The sequence below is a fragment of the Pollachius pollachius genome (genome assembly GCF_949987615.1).
Source record: "Pollachius pollachius genome assembly, chromosome: 2".
Classification (NCBI taxonomy): domain Eukaryota; kingdom Metazoa; phylum Chordata; class Actinopteri; order Gadiformes; family Gadidae; genus Pollachius; species Pollachius pollachius.
Genome location: NC_136935.1, coordinates 37,406,914 through 37,423,987, shown reverse-complemented (window position 1 = coordinate 37,423,987; position 17,074 = coordinate 37,406,914). Strand labels below are relative to the sequence as shown.

The 17,074-nt window shown below is 44.7% G+C and overlaps 1 protein-coding gene across 1 annotated transcript in view; it reads left to right on the top strand.

The window, feature by feature from the left end:
• cacna1ib (calcium voltage-gated channel subunit alpha1 Ib) overlaps positions 1-17,074 on the top strand; it is a gene marked incomplete at its 3' end in the record, with an annotated part of 112,183 nt that overhangs the window by 58,603 nt on the left and 36,506 nt on the right. Inside the window, exons 10-19 of the mRNA XM_079730335.1 lie at positions 1,039-1,190; positions 2,840-3,025; positions 5,736-5,853; positions 6,162-6,317; positions 6,975-7,059; positions 9,291-9,445; positions 13,415-13,485; positions 14,216-14,525; positions 14,580-14,780; positions 15,211-15,311. Coding sequence (XP_079586461.1) covers positions 1,039-1,190; positions 2,840-3,025; positions 5,736-5,853; positions 6,162-6,317; positions 6,975-7,059; positions 9,291-9,445; positions 13,415-13,485; positions 14,216-14,525; positions 14,580-14,780; positions 15,211-15,311 — 1,535 coding nt within the window. The remainder of the gene's footprint in view (positions 1-1,038; positions 1,191-2,839; positions 3,026-5,735; positions 5,854-6,161; positions 6,318-6,974; positions 7,060-9,290; positions 9,446-13,414; positions 13,486-14,215; positions 14,526-14,579; positions 14,781-15,210; positions 15,312-17,074) is intronic.

Here is a 17,074-nt window from a genome sequence, read left to right as displayed (position 1 = left end):
AACGCTCGTTAGCCTCTATCACGTGCTTTGTCACAAACACACACACACGCACGCACGCACGAACGCACACCCACACACACACATACACACACACACACACACACACACACACACACACACACACACACGCACACACAATCTCAGAGAAGACTTAAACAGACGCTGAATGTTAAACCACACAGGCCAAGGTGATTTGAGACCTGAATGCCAACAGTTTCATATCTGAACTAGGCTAAGCTCAGTGTAATACAGCTAGCGGCTGTATGATTCTAGTTCTACACACAATAAAGTGATTTGACCAAAGATATATTGTTACTTTACTAGTGGAATTTCTTATTCAGCCCACAAAGGTAAACATATATAAATATAAAGGTGAGGTGCAATGCAAGAGCATGAGTGTGTGTGTTGTGTGTGTGTTTGTGTGTTTGTGTGTTTGTGAGTGTGTGTGTGTGTGTGTGTGTGTGTGTGTGTGTGTGTGTGTGTGTGTGTGTGTGTGTGTGTGTGTGTGTGTGTGTGGTTTATGTGTGTGTTCACGCTCTAGGCTGACCTTTGTTAGCAATTAATTGTGCAGTGGTTGCATGGACATCGAGCTGTCTGATAATTACACAAACGGAGACTGTGAGGGAGAGAGAAAGATAGGGCGAGAGAGAGGAGAACGAGATGAGACGAAGAGAGGAGAACAATTGGGAAATAGAGGATAGAGAGAGAGCAATCTCAAGCCAATTAGGTATCTTTTTGTTTTTCTTGTTTTGTAATTGCTGTGTATGTATGTCTGTGTTTGTGTGTGTGTGGGGGAGGGCTTTGTGTTTGTGTGTGTGTTTGTCTGTGTGTGTGTGTGTGTGTGTGTGTGTGTGTGTGTGTGTGTGTGTGTGTGTGTGTGTGTGTTTCTTCCACACTATAAGTTTCTAGTTCAGGTTAACCTCTTGTTTCTGTTGTTTATTCACGGTAAAATGTAACAGAAGAATGTAGTCCCCACCCTTTTTAAATCCTCTCCTCCTCCTCTTGACCTCTGACCCCTCATGACCCCTTCCCCCCCAGCCAGAGGAGCTGACCAACGTCTTGGAGATCTGCAACATCGTCTTCACCAGTATGTTCTCCCTGGAGATGATCCTGAAGATCACGGCATTTGGCTCCTTCAACTACCTCAGGAACCCCTACAATGTGTTTGACAGCATCATCGTCATCATCAGGTAGAGGGACCTTCCTCTACGTAGGATGGACGTGGGGGGGGATCGTCAGGTTGACTCAATAATCTATCATATTGTAATTCTTTGTTTTTTTCTACAAGAAACTTCAATGTAATCTTAGTGGATACAAATGTATGCTACTTTCCTGTGGTTGGCGCTACAGTGCATTGACATATATATTTTCAATTTGCATAAACTACTTTCTGTCTCTCTTTCAGTTTTTGCCATTTTGATTAAAAAAAACAATTGCGGCCACCGACAGACCTTTAGAGTTAAACGTTAAACCACAGAAAATGAATATTGCAATTCAATATTGCAATTCACACCGCATTTTCATATCGGCACTCCATCTTATGTTAACAATTTAGGGCGATATAAATCGTAGTGAACTATGCTACATGTCCTTCCCTTTCTCTTTCATCCCATTGCCCTGTCCCCGACCTGTCCACAAAGACACAAAAGACGCTTAAATATATATTTTTGAATGCAAAGTGGATGACAAAAATACAGTACTACAACTATCGGGATTAGAAACAGGGATAAAACATAACAGGAGATAAAGCAAACGAGAGATTCATAAATAAATGAAGGACAACACAGCTGAAAAAAGACATCTCATCGTTTGAAGTTCTTGGTGTTTTATTATTTTGGGAAGAGCCATGTTTCAGGCTGATCCAGATTGGTCTCGTTTTCTCTTTGCTCCCCCATTTCTGTCTGTTTGCTCTTTGGAATCAAACCCAGGCTAATGAAAGGGCGTAAGAGCCATTGTTGCCGTTGATCGGTTTCCTGATCTGCTCACGAAGCAGCCACCTGTGTCCGCCTGTCAGCGCTTCTGCCAATCTTTACTCTAGTCATCCGTCTGTCTCACGAGAGTGGCTCAGCTTTCATCCGCCATCTTCATGTCTATTCATCTCACCTGAGCAGCATTCGCCCCCTGTGATCTCCATTGTAGCGCCCAACCCCGCCCCAACCCTCTCCATCATCCATCAAAACGCACATCAAAGCTGGAACCAGAGAGGTGAGATCAAAATGGAAGCTCTGGTCAATGGCGCCAGAGAGAGAGAGAGAAATGTGCTGAATCTGTCTTCTCATCTACCTTCTCTCCTGCCTGTCTCTGCTTCCCACAACCTCCTCTGTTGCCCTCCAACTCCCCCTCTCTCTCCTGAGATGAGAAGACAGATTCAGCCCATATCTCTCTCTCTCTGCCGCCATCGACCAGAACACTTGATCCTGGTTGGTAGATAACGTTCCAAGGGTGTGTTTTATTTTGTAATAGCGGGAACCCTCTGCCCCTTTTAACCGTTCCGATAAATGCGCTGCAAATCCTACATTAACAACAGCGGTCAAATAAATCGGCAGGTGTTTCCTCGACAACGCAAAAAACAAAAATGCCAAATCGATCACAATATTTGCAGTTCTGCAGATTTAGGCGACAAAAAGCCAATCCCGTTGAGAGATGAAAGTAACTCATACCTCCCCACTGTTGGTAACTTTAGTGTCAGCAGAAGGAACCACTCCACGGCCGCTCCGTCCTTGGAAAGTAAATAACGACTGGTTTGGGGAAGGCGGGGTCGAGGCTGCTTCCCACCGCCCTAGTACACCCCGTTTGTGGTGTATCATGTCACCCACACTCCCCTCCTCTCCCCCTGCAGCGTGTGTGAGATCGTGGGCCAGTCGGACGGGGGTCTCTCCGTGCTCCGGACCTTCCGCCTGCTGAGGGTCCTGAAGCTGGTGCGCTTCATGCCGGCGCTCCGCAGGCAGCTGGTGGTCCTGATGAAGACCATGGACAACGTGGCCACCTTCTGCATGCTCCTCATGCTCTTCATCTTCATCTTCAGGTTAGGATCTAAGCCCCTTATTATTGATTCTGCATTAATCATCAATTTGTTAACCGAAGTGAATGCACTTATGAGCAACAGTGGATGAACAGTTAGTTAACTGTTAATTAACATTGTAGTCATCCTGTCGAGATTTCGTTTCAAATATTGTTCATGTTAACCAAGGTAATGCTGCTAATTTTCAATAAGGTAGAAAGGGAGGTACTTCATTTATACATTATTTAATAGGGTTAATTTGAGGATTAACCCTAGCCCACTGATTATAACCCTAACCCCATACTAATGTTATTTAATAATGCTTATAACTGAATTAACTAATGCAGATTAATGGTTAGATTAAGTGTTACAGAATAATAATACTAAATAGAGAATACAAAGAAATAAGTAGAAAATACAAGCGCAAAAATACAGAAAGGAAATAGAAATGCTGACTCTTGAAATATGTATATACCGAAACTGTACGTAAAGTATAAAAGATGCATAATGTAACCATTAAGTCTCTCAAATGGCAAAGAATTTCCTCAATGGCAGACACACCGGCGATACAATTATTTCCTGTTAGGTTGTTAAATGTCAAGTGTATTGGAGTCAAGTCAATTTAATTAGTACAGTCCCTAATCACAGCTACAATCTCAAAGCTTAACCCAATAAGCCCTCTAAAGAGCAGAGGAAAAGTTGGCGAAAGCCCAGAGGAAATAACCTTGTGAAGGAACATACAAAGAGGGATCCTTCCTTCCAGGGTGCAAGCGATGTCGCAAGGTCAGACATATGGCGCAATAATGGAGGGTGTTTAACATGCAGTGTATGTATGGTGTTCTGGGGGCCAGCAGACCCAAAAATAGAACACAGGGAGAGCATTTCTGTGAAGCGCTGTTCATATTGACCGACGATTGTGCTATTCTCAGCAGGAGATCAGCCCCACATGTACATACGCACAAACACATCCAAACAGCACTCAATGAGGTTGCAGGCAAAGTGTTTCAGCAGGCAAAGTGTTTCCTGTCTCTCTGTCCTTCTCCTGCACTTCCCTGTCTTTCTCTGTATTTCTGTCTCCCCCCCTCCCCGTTTCATGTCCTCCATGTCAATGGATGTGAAGAGGCTCTCATGCGGTTTTTAGCTGTGAAGAACGTTGGCCTTAACCCTGAGTTTGATACACACACATGCCATTGATGTATGTTCTGTTCATTGGGAGTGTTTGCATTGGTTGTGTTTGCATAGGACAGGGTTTGCCGCCTTGTCTGGCTCTTTCTCTCTCTCAGGGTCTCTCTCTCTCTCTCTCTCTCTCTCTCTCTCTCTCTCAGGGTATCTCGCTCTCCCTCTCAGGCTCTCTCGCTTTCTCTCTCAGGCGCTCTCGTTCTCATCTATTTTTCAGGATCTCTCCATTTTTGATCAAAAGTAAGCTTGGGAACAAATGGTTTTAGCACTTAGTTATTTATACTTTTGTTTATGTGTGTGTGGGTGTGTGTGTTGTAGTACACTAGGGATGCATTTTATATGCTACGTGTGTATCTATGTTGTAGCATGTGTATCTATATTGTGGCCGTTTGCACTCAGTGATCTCAGGCTCAAACTTGGTAATACACACGCTTCACACCAAAGAAAGGGTGGACAAAGCAGTTGTATTCATAAAGGGAGGGGGAGGGGGATAACTCAAGTTCTTCCAGGATGGGGTCAATTTACAGTCAGGGTTTAGTCTCTCTTGGCCCAGGGACACACAGGGGCACTTTAACAGTGCTCAAACATATATGTATATATATATATATATATATCTATATATATATATATAGATATATATACTGTATATGAGAGAGAGAGAGAGAGAGAGAGAGAGAGAGAGATGTGTATATGATTTATCTTTACGTTTGTATACTTGCACCTATGCACACAAACATATGTATGTATGTAAGCATGTTGCAGTATCATATCCTAGGGATGCATATCTTTGGCTGTAAGTTGTATAAATGTGTGAGTGTGTGTGTGTGCGTGTGTGTGTGTGTGTGTGTGTGTGTGTGTGTGTGTGTTTGTGTGTTGCAGTATTCTAGGGATGCATATGTTTGGCTGTAAGTTATATATGTAAGGGATAATGTATAGAACGTCATTATCAGGAAAATAAGCCCTGACAGGGTGAACCGGAAGCCGACGCGCAGCGGAGGTGTCTTGCTTCATTTTCGGGCTTATTTTCAATAATAACTGGCATAGTTCTATACATTATCCCGCTTATTACACGGCTACTTGCCAAGACGAAAAAATGACTTCACACGGTGTGTCTTTTTCAATTTATTTGTTGAACACAGTGAACACGGCATTGAGGAGAGCTGTGTAATAAATAAATTAATATATATATATATATATGTGTGTTTGTGTGTGTGCATGTGTGTGTGTGTTGCAGAATAATATGGATGTATATCTTTCTAAGCTCTAAGTTATAAATGTGTGTGTGTGTGTGTGTGTGTGTTGCAGTATTCTAGGGATGCATATCTTTGGCTGTAAGTTATAAATGTGTGTGTGTGTGTGTGTGTGTGTGTGTGTGTGTGTGTGTGTGTGTGTGTGTGTGTGTGTGTGTGTGTATGTGTGTGTGTGTGTGTGTGTTGCAGTATTCTAGGGATGCTTATCTTTGGCTGTAAGTTCTAAATGTGTGTGTGTGTGTGTGTGTGTGTGTGTGTGTGTGTGTGTGTGTGTGTGTGTGTGTGTGTGTGTGTGTGTGTTGCAGTATTCTAGGGATGCATATCTTTGGCTGTAAGTTCAGCCTGAGGACGGAGACGGGGGACACGGTGCCGGACAGGAAAAACTTTGACTCTTTGCTCTGGGCTATCGTCACCGTGTTCCAGGTAACACACACACACACACACACACAGACCTGCACGCACACGCACGCCCACAAACACACTGATTTGCAAAGCAAATCGGTGTGTGTTCTTAAATATACGTATTATCTCCAGTTCAAGTCAGGTGTATACATGTGTATGTGTGTATATATGTGTGATATACAAATATATACTGTACGTGTGCGTTTAAATGTGTGTATGGTCTCCAGCTCCAGTGCTGTGCACATATGTATGTACACATATGTGTATATACAGTGCATATACGTGTTATGCATATATGTGTGTGTTTAACTGTATGCATTGGTCTCCAGATCCTCACCCAGGAAGACTGGAACGTGGTGCTGTACAACGGCATGGCCGCCACCTCCCCGCTAGCAGCGCTGTACTTCGTCGCTCTGATGACCTTTGGGAACTACGTCCTCTTCAACCTGCTGGTGGCCATCCTGGTGGAAGGTTTCCAGGCAGAGGTGAGGCGGGGGGGGGGGGGGTAGTCCTAATGAATTAGGAGGAAACATAGACTTTGTCACTACTTCTCGTAACCCACGTGTCCAACCCAGTACATTTATAAACCCTAACCGCTATACTACCCTGCCTTCATTCAGAGAGGAAACGTATCACTATCCTCATGGGATGTTTTCAGATTCAAATGCAAACATTTGTAACTTGACAGGCTACCACTACTACTCAACGCAACAAGTGTAGTGGAGGATTATGATTATAAAAAGAAATTGAGTTACTAAGAAATCTGCAGGCCTGAGGCATTAGCAGCTGTCAGTGCCTTCACCTCCACAATAACCTTCCTCACTGAGAGAGCCATGCTGTCTGTCATGCTGCTGGGTTTTATAAGGGCCAGCTCATAGATGCAGTATTCACAACAGGCCTTTTTTAAAGTGCTGGCTTGAGGGAAAATTTAATACGTCAAAAGTTTTGCCTCAGATCAATGATTTCCTCACCACCATGGAAATGTCACCGTGGCACACTATCCATCTTTTGTATGTCTTTCTCTTCCTCCCTTCCTCCCCCGTCTCTCTCTTTCTCTCTCTCTCTCTCTCTCTCTCTCTCTCAACCCACTCTCTCTCTTGCTCTCACGCACACTCCAACTCTCACTCTCTCTTGGTCTCCAGGGTGATGCTAACCGTTCCTACTCTGATGACGACCGCTCTTCGTTTGACGAGAGCGAGAAGCACAACGACTCCCTGAAGCTCTCAGGTACGCGGTAGCGAGGCATCCGACCCCTCGGGGCCACAGCTCACATGACCTCACAGTATTTGTTATTTTTATCGTCACGACTACTGCTAGCAGGGCCGACGAGACCTCGGAGAGACAAAACAAAAAAAAAGAATGCTTCTAATAAAGAAACTCAAAATTCTCAGATGCAGGTAGCAGCATGAAAAAGCGGGACATGACAAATATAACGAACCGACCAGAGATCAAAGGATGACCTTGTATATACTGGGAGAGACTGATCAGGGAACAAGGTGCAGGTGGAGAGATGGACAGGGTGCTCAGGTGAGGGGAAGGATGTGAGTGCAGACGGGAGAGGCAAGATCTGGGAATTGAGTGGAAAAGTCTAAGGACATCTGGTGGACAGGTAGAAAATGGAAATTAAATATCAAAAAGAAGAGAGTCAGACTATGACACTTACTCATATTTCATTAATCAGATGGAGTTGCCTGATCTGACAAAAGTTACTGTGGATTCAGATACATTTTATTAGTGAGCTGCTAGACTCTAATTAGGGCTTCTTGCTGCAGGCTGCCTTCAGGTTGCACAAACAAAAACATCAGAGTTGGCCCGCAAAAAACGGAACGTAAGACCGCAAATTGATAAGATATTTGTTGTTGTAATTCTCAAAATAACTTGTTGTTGCCCCTAGATGCTACGATGGGAAACTAAGCCACTAATTATTCAGTAGGAGGTTATGAAAATACTCATTGCCAACGTCAACTTGCAAGACGTCCCTGTCAAAAGGAAGAAAAGTCAATGCAGATCAAATCATTATTCAAGATGTTTATTTATTTAGTCAATGGAAACTCAAAATGTCTAGTGTGCACACAGAAAGTCGTTAAAAATAGAATATTCGCCACTTATATGATGCCCGAGGGAAAGGTACATCAAATACACCGTTTTTTGAGCATGCCAGCTGAGCATGATGCATGATGAGTTGGAAGGGGATTGGATGAACCATCTGTCTATCACATAGATCACGTATGTCCTCATAGGAAGCTTTTCAGTGGTTTTGTAGGTTTGCTCACACAAGTATCAAATATCTAAATATTGAGGGAAGCAAGCCTGGGAATATATCATGAGTGAAATTTTCCCTGGCAACACTTAACCATAAGGGTACGTTCATGGACTTTAAATTTACTTTGGCAATTGCAGAAATAAGCATTATGATGCAGCATAAACATAACTCTATTCAATAATGTATAAAATAATAGCTTTGTTAACTTCAACACCATAGTAGACATGTACACCTTTAGTAGATGATTACTGGACCCATTGTTTATCTGTGAATGTATTGTTGATGAATGCATCCTGATTGTAATGGGTTACCAGTCCCCGTTTATCACGTCAAGTCAACAGCATCTCGGGGGGAACCAAACATAACACTCAAACAGAACAGAACAACAGAACAACAAACAGAAAGAATTATTCCATCCTAAGGAAAAGTTTGCAGAAGGGGGAACACAATCATTATTGTGTTAATTAAACCTGCACTGTTATTTTATACTGCAGCTATATACTCTATATACTATATAGAAACAATGTACACTAAGTCAGCCATCACATGTGTGTATGAATTACATGTTAGAAGAGACACCATGCTGATCCTTTTTAACCAGTGGGGACAGGATTTGTCATATGCCAGCAACCAGAGCCCCCCCACCCTGCCAGCAGGGAGCCCCCCAGCTGGCGGGGTGTCCGCCCGGGTGGGTGGGCCGGGAATTGACTCACACGCTTTGTCTTGCATTGTTGTCCCTTGGAAACGGACCAATAGAAATGCAATAAAACACAAAGTAGATGCCATTTGGTGGACACTTTTATCCAACGTCTCTCCCAATACTCGTGAGTGCCCTAGAGTGTTAAGGCCTTGTTCTACCAGCCAATGAGTAAGACAGCGAATCCAATGATTGATGAATTTGTTATGATCATTGACTATGAATTAAGTTTTAATAGGTGTTCAATCACAAGTTGACTTTTTTGGGACCGTTTATTTATACTGCTTGTATTGTGTATGTATGTATATATATATATATTCTCCTGCATATTGTAGATTAAGTAAAGTATAACATTTTCTCATTGTAAGTGTCTTTAGGGAGGGGCTCGTGATTGGTTGAAATCGGCCATCTTCCACAGCTCGTTGACCCTATGAAAACCCTAAGGACCTCCAGCCTGTCCATACTCACCCTACCTACCTCTTGCATCGTGTCGTTTAGACCCCAAGATCTGCACCCTGACACCCAACGGGCACCTGGAGCTGGGGGGCCCCCCGGCCCACGCCTCGGACCCCCGCAGCCTGGTGCTGGACTCACGCAAGAGCAGCGACATGAGCCTGGGAAGAGCCAGTCTGGACCGGAGGTCCCTCTCCCTGGTAAGGCACAGAGAGCGCGCACAGAGCATGCACGCAAACACTGACGCACGCGCGCCCATATATACATGTACACACACATACAAACCTATATACATGTACAAACATACAGATACAAATACATATTCAACCACAATGAAGAGGAAGAGGGTGGAGAGATGGAGAGCAAGAGAGAGAGAGATAGATAAGGGAGAGTGAGTAGGAGAGAGAGAACAAAACAGTTTAGTAAAGTCAGGGTCAGCATCCAGTTGCCGTGACAACATGTACTAATTATGGCTTCCTGTGTTCTTGACTCTCTGTGAGAAACATTTGGTGATTGTTAACAGAGATGACTATAATAAAAATGGGATCGGGTGATGGTGTTTAATGGACAAACAGAGAGAGAGACAGTGAGGGAGAGAGAGAAGTAAATAGATCGAGGACAGAGAGAGTGTGTGTGTGAGAGAGAGAGAGATAGAGAGAGAGAAGGATACAGATAATTTAAAGGACATCTTTTGGATTTTTCAACCTGGAAGCTTTTTTTCCTATCATTTTCGGTCCAAGTGACTAATGTGGACACCAATTTCTGAAATTGGTCTAGTATTGATCGAGAATGAGGTGGCCATAATCCGGAAAAATGGGCTGCAGTCCATTGGGGCAAGAGCGTCCCCTCAATTTATCCTCTGAAAGTGTTTGTTTTTGCCACTGACCGGCTTGAATAGGATCCGAAATTATATAAAGTATCCCTAAAGAGAAATACAAAACTGCTGATCTGATCTGTTATTGTGTCCATCAAAGCAGAAGGCTCGCTCTGAAATCTTGTTGTTGCATTGTTGCAAATATTTCCATATTGACATTACAATCTGAACCATCCTTGACCCAAATCGTTAACACAACAAACACAACAAACTCTCCTCTCCCCATCTCTCACTTACGTTTATACCACTATCTTCCTGCAACAACTCAAATCTTGTGAGACTACTCATTGAGTGAGACTTGGTTAGGAACAATAACAAACAGATTGGATCAAGTGAAAGGTGAAGGAACAAGCTTTGTTTCTCCGTAGGGATCCTTTTTCTAATGTAGAATGTAATCTGAGTCTTTCGGTGGCATAAACAAGCAATTTTAGGGGATATACATTGCCGGAGGGTGATCAGAGGTTTGCCTACCTGAATCTTAAGACAGAGAAAATCTGTCATAATGAAACAGCAGGAATAATTAAATGCATTTTTATTTAACCTCAGAGTCTTGCGTCGCAGTAATACACGTTATAAGTAACAGTGCATGAGCTCTATAAAACACCTGTCCAACTTTTGATGAATGCATTGATCAAATCAGCTATGTACTTACCTCGGTAATGTGACATCACTGATCAATCAGACTCGACATGCAGCGAGGGAATGCCCTCACTGCACACACAAAGCAGGTAGGGGTAAGGCTTCTTGCAATTGCAAAGGACAATTCCTGTATTTTGAACATTGAGCCCCCTTTCTGGTTTGTCTAGGAATAAATAGAGTGGTTAACACCGAAATTTTGAACATTGTTCCTGTCTGGGGTATTTGGCTAATTTCGTAACACCCTGCCTGCTTCACAATGGCTGGCTATGGGCATTCACAAACCTGTCCTTAAAACAACCCTAAACGTTTGTTTTCAGAAATGTGAAACTCACCTAGTGGTTAGTGGTGTTCGTTGATGTTCCTAATCAAGTATCGTAGAGAAATAAATTTTCTGTTGTGTTTTATTTGGCATTTTGTAAATCCATTGAAACGGAAACCAGACCGGAACCAGAAACAGAAAGGGTAGTCTTTTCGCTCGGTTCTCCGTATCAACAGTAGGGCTAGAACCATGGACATATTAAAGAATGGTCCAAGGACTGAAAAATGGCCACCCGTCCATTCCTATGAAAACTGCTCAATGGCGCAGGGGAACATCAAGGAGAGATTTGCTTCTGCATCATGGGCGCCTAGACACTCCCTAGTCCGTGACGTACCGGATGCAGAAATATTCTCGTTAACTAGCATTGTTAGCATTGTAGCATCATCAGCAAGAGGTCTGAGCGAGCACAGTCGCGTTGTTTACCGACCATGGAAGTATAAGTTAATAACCCCCCCGATGATTCTCTATATGTGATCTTTAAATTACACTCCTCCTGCCATCTGGACAACAATTAGTATTTAGCAATTATTATGCCGGGCCGAAACAAAATTTGCTGCACTACGACTCCTTTCAGCTGCCCACTCCTCCTTCTCCTGCAAAATATACATAAATAAAATAAAATGCTTGAGGTGGCGTTTTGAAAAGAGAAAACTTACATTTTATTAGCACATGGTATAAAGATAATTATGAGCCTTTGATTGATATCCAGATTTTTTTTGCGGAGACACATTCCTGTTCCCCACTTGGACTGAACAGGGATATCTACTTCTGGGACTCTATGAATCGAGGGACCCGTCCACAGCCCGCTGCAACAGGTGCAATACCAGGCTTGGCCGCTGAGCGCTGGTGGATTCCGAAAATATGCACTGTACCTGGGGGAACAGTGCATACTTTCCGAGCGAAAAGAGCGAAAAGACTACAACCAGGCCTCCTTTCCGTTTCCGGTAGCAGCACCAATATTCAAAATTTTGGTGTAAACCACTCTATTACTGGAATGGTCCTTTAAGACTAAAGACATCATAATTTCTACGCTATCCAGCCTGTGCATTTTTCTGATGCAGGAAACATCATTCTTGCCAATGGTTAAAAAAAGGCATCGTGTTGTGTTTTGCATTGATATGTAATTCAAAGAAGAACTGTGTAGCCTTCAGCTTCATCATTTAGCCTTCAGCCGGTCACACGACCGAAAAACACAGTTTGAATTGCAATAAAACCTCCATGCTAATGCTTAATTGCTTGTATAGAAACCGTTGACGTTGATTTGAGGCGTAGCGGTGTGCACATCAGCATGCCTGCAGTGCATACCGCACAAACACACACACCCACAGACACACACACATACGCACACACACACACACACAAACATACATACCCACACACACACACACACACCATCAGAAGCACACACAGGTGGACAAACATACACACACACACAAACACACACACATACTCTCTCACACACACACACACACACACACAAAGATAAATGTCACATGCGATCATCTCCTTCAAACAGAGCTCACAGTGGCGTGTAACAAGCGCTGGTGTGCACCCTCTCTGCAGATGATTGGCATAACTTACACTTCAGACAGTACAACATGTCATTAGAGAGGGAGGATTCAGCACGCAGAAACCACTACCGCCGTTTGTGCCTCTCTGTGGGTTTCACTGCTCAACAATCAAAGCCTCATCATGCTGAGTCCAGTCAAATCGTATTTTTATTCATTCAATTAAACAAGAAGTCTTATAGAATAAAACATCAGCAACTGTTGGCCCTTCCACCAACAAAGAATATTCATTATTATATATAATAATGAACCTTTAATCTCTGATTACTATTACTCCTTTGCCTAATTAAATTGGCTAAATTAATGCTTGAATTCAAGGGTAATTCTACTGTAAGTAGAAAGTACCCACTTCAAGATTATATATTAGAAGGAAGATAATTGTTCTTCCCTCAATGAAACAATGAAGCATTACAGCATTGTCCTTGTTCATAAGGAGTCAATATGCTCTCAATATTTTCTAAAGCTGGACTTAATATAATATTGCAGTGTTCAAAGCAACTTCAATGAGCTTCTGTGATATGGGTTATTACTCACTGTGCTATTTAGTACTTCTTACTGTTTAGCAGAATCTTTAACCCAGTGGATTCATGTCACTTTGGAGCAGGTTGGTGTAAAGGCATCTTACCAAGGAGGCCTACAGGTAGACTGTGAACACGGTGTAATCCAGAACCTTTTGTCTCGGAGTCAAATATCTCATATCTCACATTTTCTCTTTGTACTTGTCATGAATCCCAACCAACCCGATATGCTTGTTATGCTTCTGTTTCAGCGACACGGCCGCAGTTCCATGTACCACAACTGGGGGCGCCCTCTCCCTCCACAGTCGGCCTGGAGCCGCAGGTATGCCCAGTCCCCCAGACACTCCACACACAGATTGTGCTTATCACCCTAATGAGGAGCTAACGACTTTCATCAATGATCAAAATGAATACAAGGGACCTTTGACAACTGCTTTATAATTGGATTGAACCTGCGCTTATTATTTCTTTATTCCTTTAAACATTTGGCAGATGCCTTAATCCGAAGCGACTTGCACTTAATCATTTTAGGTAGGTGAAAGGTAGAGGTTATGTTCATTTTCTCAGGGATTTCTCTGTTCTTTGATTGGGAGCCATAATTCCTGCTCATGGTGATTTCATACCGTATCTTTAATTGGGGGCAACCAAGTCACTTGCCTGTTTGTGAAGACCTGGGGGAGCTGACTGACATGTAGTACATATACTGTCCTATAGGGGGCTCACGGTGGCTGGACGCAAACTGACAGGTCACCACTCTTAAGCCAATTGGAAAATAATGGTTTAATTCTCATGATACAAAGCAAATGCATTGCTATCTTCCTTCAGTTAGGATCCTAGATGCTTATTCATCTCCATGTGATGTATTTTGAGAGGTTCCTGTAAGGTTTGAATAGGAATTTGTTTGGGTCATAGAATACTGTGAGGCTGCGATTCAGTTACCGCAGGTCATAGCGCTGGTCGTGAGTAAAAGGTGCCGTCCTGGACGCTACGTCCATGCTTTCAACAGTCTGTGGTCGCAACGTGTCGTGCTAACGGGGTCTCGGGTTCCCCAGGTCCAGTTGGAACAGCCTGAGTCGGAGGAGCTGCGCGGCGGGCGGAGCTCCCCTGGTGGGCGGGAGCCTGCGTGTCCGCAGCACCCATTCCCCCTACTCCTCCTCCCCCCACTCCGCCGAGCACCAATCCCTGCTCTTCCACTCCCGGCCCGCCATCCACGCCCCCCTGCCGCTGCCGCCGCCGCCGCCCCCGCTGTCCAGGCGCTACAGCGGGGGGGCCCGCCACGACCGCCGCGCCCTCTCCCTGGAGCTCCCCGAGCTGCCGCCCGCCCCCCCTTCATCCACCCTCCCCCCAGCGCTGCCCCCACCTGTACCTCCAGCGCCACCGCCGCCCGCACCACCACCTCCTCCTCCTCCTCCTCCTCCTCCTCCTCACCAGGAACCCCTGAGGAGGAGCTTGGGGTCGGGCACGGCAGGGTCCGGCAGCGTGGGCGGGGGACCGGAGCACCAGGACTGTAACGGCAAGACGGCCCACCCCCACCACCACGCCCTCATCCTGGCCGAGGTGTTCCCCCAGCTCAAGGCCCGCAAGGACCGCGCCGACACGGACGAGGAGATCGACTACGTGAGTACTATACATATATACTAGTAACTATTATACCTGTTATATCACGTGTAGTTCGCCCTGCGTGACCTGATTGGTCAAATAGACCATTAGTACATAATCCAATGAGCAGGTCATCCCACATAATAATGAATGATGCCTCATCACTGTCATATGACTCTGCCTTTGAAAATATTTATTAAATCCTTTTTGCAGCAAATATCTTCTTTACAACTTTATTTATTTTATTATGTTGGTCACCGTGGTATAAACGTTATTGTGCAATATTGCTTAAGTATGGTATGGCTTCTATGCATCAGTGAATGAACAATGTGCCCAGGCAGTTGAGTGTTATTTTTGTTAGTGCAATCACAGTCCAAGGTTGGATCTGAGTGTAAATTAGGTACCATTCTATCTAATCTCGTCTTGTTCCCTTGTTTCCTTTTCTCAGGGCCTGTGTTTCCGGATCCGCAAGATGATGGAGGTGTACAAGCCAGACTGGTGTGAGAGCCGACAGGACTGGTCTGTGTACCTGTTCTCCCCTCAAAACAAGTAAGGCCCCATTGAAAGGGCTCCCTCATTCTAACACTAAAGAATCCATTAACAGCCTGGCCTGTAGCAGCCCAGTTTTAGAAAGAAGGAGCACTTCTATAATGTTGTAACACAAACCACGGCGTTTACCATGACCAAGCAGCAGTGCAGACTAGGCTAACATTCCCATTAACCGCACAACACCATGTATTAGAAGCTTATAGCGATGTTAGCCTACAGGCTAGGCTAACATCACAACAAAAGCACCAGAGCACATATAAGAACCAAGCAGCGCTAGAGGATAGGCAGCTAACATCACACCAACAGCACCACAGCGTGCACAACAACCGAGCAGCACTTCAGGCCAGGCTAACATCACATTAAAAGCACAACAGCATGTACCAGAACGAAGCAGCGTTTCAGGTTAGGCTAACATCACAACAAAAACACGGGAGCGTACCTATGTTCCCCGGGTCCTATGTTCCCCGCTTTTTTTCTAACCCTAACCCTTTCGTAGGATGGTAGGGGCAAGTACCGCCTTTTTTCGCCTCTGATTCGCCTGTGATTGGTTAAAACGGCTCTCCTCTGATTGGTTATGGTTAGGGTTAGGGTTAGGTTTAGGGTTAACCCTCACTCTAACCCTAACCCTTACCATAACCCTAAACCTGACCCTAACCCTTTCGCACCCGGGGAACATAGGACCTGGGGAACATAGGGATGGCCCCCAACAACACCACAGCGTGTACCACGACCAAGCAGCGCTACAGGCCAGGCTAACATCACACCAACAGCACCACAGCATGTACCGGAACGAAGCAGCGCTACAGACTAGGCTAACATCACACCAACAGCACCACAGGGTGTACCAAGAGTCCATGACCAAGCAGTGCTACAGGCTAGGCTAACATCACACCAACAGCACCACAGGGTGTACCAAGAGTCCACGACCAAACAGTGCTACAGGCTAGGCTAACATCACACCAACAGCACCAGAGTGTAAATAAGAACCAATCAGCGCTACAGGCTAGGCTAAAAGCACCAGAGCAAATATGAGAACCAATCAGCGCTACAGGCTAGGCTGCTAAAATCCCACCTCCTGCCCCTAAGCGTGTACCAGTTTGTCTCCCCATCCAGCGAACCGCTTCGCACGTAGACCGGGGCTTGTGTAAACAGCATCGGCCCGAAGCGACCACGCTTAACATTTGAAAAGGGTTATTTTCACAAGGGCACTTCCTTCTGAAGCACAACTATTGGCTGCTGGATTATCCCTGCAGGCAACACAAATGAAAAATCACTCAGTTGGACGTTCAGCCCTTCACTCTAATCCCCGCGCGCTGATAGCCACTTTAGCTGCTAACACCCCGGCCCCAGGGGGAGTGTTTGGCCATGCTGGCAGGTGTCATCGCTCAGGCAAATGGAAGACAGGGACTGCACGTGTGTGTGTGTGTGTGTGTGTGTGTGTGTGTGTGTGTGTGATCCAACGTGTTTGTATTTTTGTGTTTGTTAGGCTGTTTTGGTTAGTTTGTCTGTGCGTGTTAATATGTGAGTGTGTGTGTATTTTTGCCTGTTTGTTCGCTTTTGTTCGTTTGTTTACAGGGGACTCTGTATGCGTGCATGTGCAAGCGTGTGTGCGTTTGTGTGCATGTGTGTGTCGGCCCAAATATGCTTCCTTAAGTGTTTTTATTTGTGCTGTATTTATGTCTGTGTGTGTGTGTGTGTGTGTGTGTGTGTGTGTGTGTGTGTCTGTGTGCACGCATGCCTGTGTGTGTGTGTGTGCATCCAAA